Raw genomic sequence first — 1,987 nt, forward strand, 5'->3', positions numbered from 1 at the left:
AATAAAATTGAATTGAATTGACTACAGTGATACCACCAGGCAGCTGTTTTGGTCCTTGTTCTTTGGTTTATCTTTATTTTATCTTTAATTTCTTGCAGTATCACATGGCGTATTATTTGCTGACAGAACTTTAGTTTTCAACAAGTTATATGTAGTGCAAAATATGATTTTCCAAGAATCTATAGCCAAGTTAGATTTTTAATAAGGAATAAAAGTTATGGTTATTCTTGTAAAAACGAATGAAGATGTTTAAGATTTTTAAAAAAAATCCCAACAGATTTCCAATAAGATGTATAGGAATCCAAAGTAATTTTATTGGCACCGACAGAAAAACAATTTTTTCATTTAATATGACTAAAAATCCCATTAGAAGCACGTTTCTTTCTATAGAAATCTTAAAGGATTTTTAGAAACTTATGGGAATCCTAAAGGCTTCTATTGGAAAAGATGAAAATCCTACAGAACTTTTTGACCATGGCTGCTTGAACAGCTGGTGTTAAGTTACAGAAATGCGTCGATAAATGGGGTCTTAAGGGACAAAAAGGTGCAACAATATTTCGTTTAGCGTGCTGCTAATGAACAACTCCCCAGTTTCTCTCTACAGTATGTAATGTCATTTTGTTGACACAAACTGCTACAAGGCAACATGAGACGACCGGTTTGACGTTATACTCCACACAAATAACCAAACCAAAGCCACTCATTCGGGTTAAATAAACCTAAATTCAGACTCTAAAGGATACTTGCAAATCAATTATAGATAAACGAGTGGTGTGCGCAGAGAAAGAGCTGCAACAGCTAACACGGAACCCGACAATATGCGAAGCTAACGTTATCTTAACTACAGTAACACAGATATCCGCTTAAGCTAACTTACGGTGCTAGAAAAACTCGTCACGGACCACAACATTTTACATTTTAAAAGTAACACTTATTTGGCGAGCTTTACATACAAACACACCAGAATTAAAACGATAAAAGACAGCTTTGTATCCGGACAAACTATCTCGGTAGAGACCCTTTTGCTGTAGCTTGTCCGCTAGCTAGCAGCTAACGACGACTGCTGGCTGAGTCAGCTATGCTAACCATTTGTTTGGGTTGACAATCAACTAGCCCAGTAAGCGGACACCCTAACGTTAAACTAACCAATACAGCACTACTTTATGCAGCACTGCTACATTTGGCGTAAACGGAGGCGTTTGACAACGTTAAAATGTATCTCACCACACTAGGTCCCCGATCCTCAGATGCACCGTCGCCATCTTACAACTTTAATAAAACGTCGCACTGAATGAGGGGAAAAGACAACACACACCCACTAATCACATGTGAGGACAAGCCCTTCCTCTCCATGTAACATCCGCTGCTGGCTTTATTTATACTTCTGCAAAATGTAGAAAAGTAGTTTCTTACAAGCTTTCTTACATACAATGTATATAAAAAGTTAACATATTTCATATTATATAAACAAACAGGGAAATGACTATAAACCAACATAAAAACAAATGCTGTAGTGTGTTAAATCTACATGCCACGAATAAACACGTTCATATAGTAATATCATATGCTTCATATTATATTTAAACCTAATATTTAACGAGGTAAATTTCCAAATAAGACCAATTTTTACTTATTTCCGTAGCATCACCTTCTGTGTTCACATCTTTTTAACAGCACTTACTGCCATCTGGTGGGAGCACGACCATCTCTGTGGGTTCCTTGGTCTTTCCTATTTTAATTCAATTACATTTAATTCATATAGCGCCAAAAGTTATCTCAGGACACTTTTCAAAAGGCAGAGAGAAGGACAGAGACAAAGGAGCACAACAACTATACTAACAGAAATTACTGATGATGATGATGACGGCCACAACGATGGGGGACAATGGACAATAATAATAGTAACTATAATAATAATAATAATAATAATATCAGTCATATTAGCAGTGGAAGTCAAGCAGGACTATGGCAGCAGGCACCACCAGGA

General features: G+C 36.5%; 2 protein-coding genes across 3 annotated transcripts in view; one reads left to right on the plus strand and one right to left on the minus strand.

Annotated features, from left to right (window-relative positions):
• The window catches only part of LOC118322513 (putative oxidoreductase GLYR1), a 10,081-nt gene extending 8,755 nt beyond the window's left edge, over positions 1-1,326 (minus strand). For both annotated transcript variants that reach the window (XM_035654218.1, XM_035654217.1), the window contains exon 1: positions 1,225-1,326. In XM_035654218.1, the coding sequence (XP_035510111.1) occupies positions 1,225-1,262 (38 nt within the window). In that variant the 5' untranslated portion in view covers positions 1,263-1,326. The remainder of the gene's footprint in view (positions 1-1,224) is intronic.
• The window catches only part of zgc:158403 (tetratricopeptide repeat protein 39A), a gene marked incomplete at its 5' end in the record, with an annotated part of 767,589 nt that overhangs the window by 319,907 nt on the left and 445,695 nt on the right, over positions 1-1,987 (plus strand).

This window comes from Morone saxatilis, unplaced genomic scaffold, assembly GCF_004916995.1.
Source record: "Morone saxatilis isolate NCDOM2014 unplaced genomic scaffold, NCSU_SB_2.0 Contig14, whole genome shotgun sequence".
In the NCBI taxonomy this organism is placed as follows: Eukaryota; Metazoa; Chordata; class Actinopteri; family Moronidae; genus Morone; species Morone saxatilis.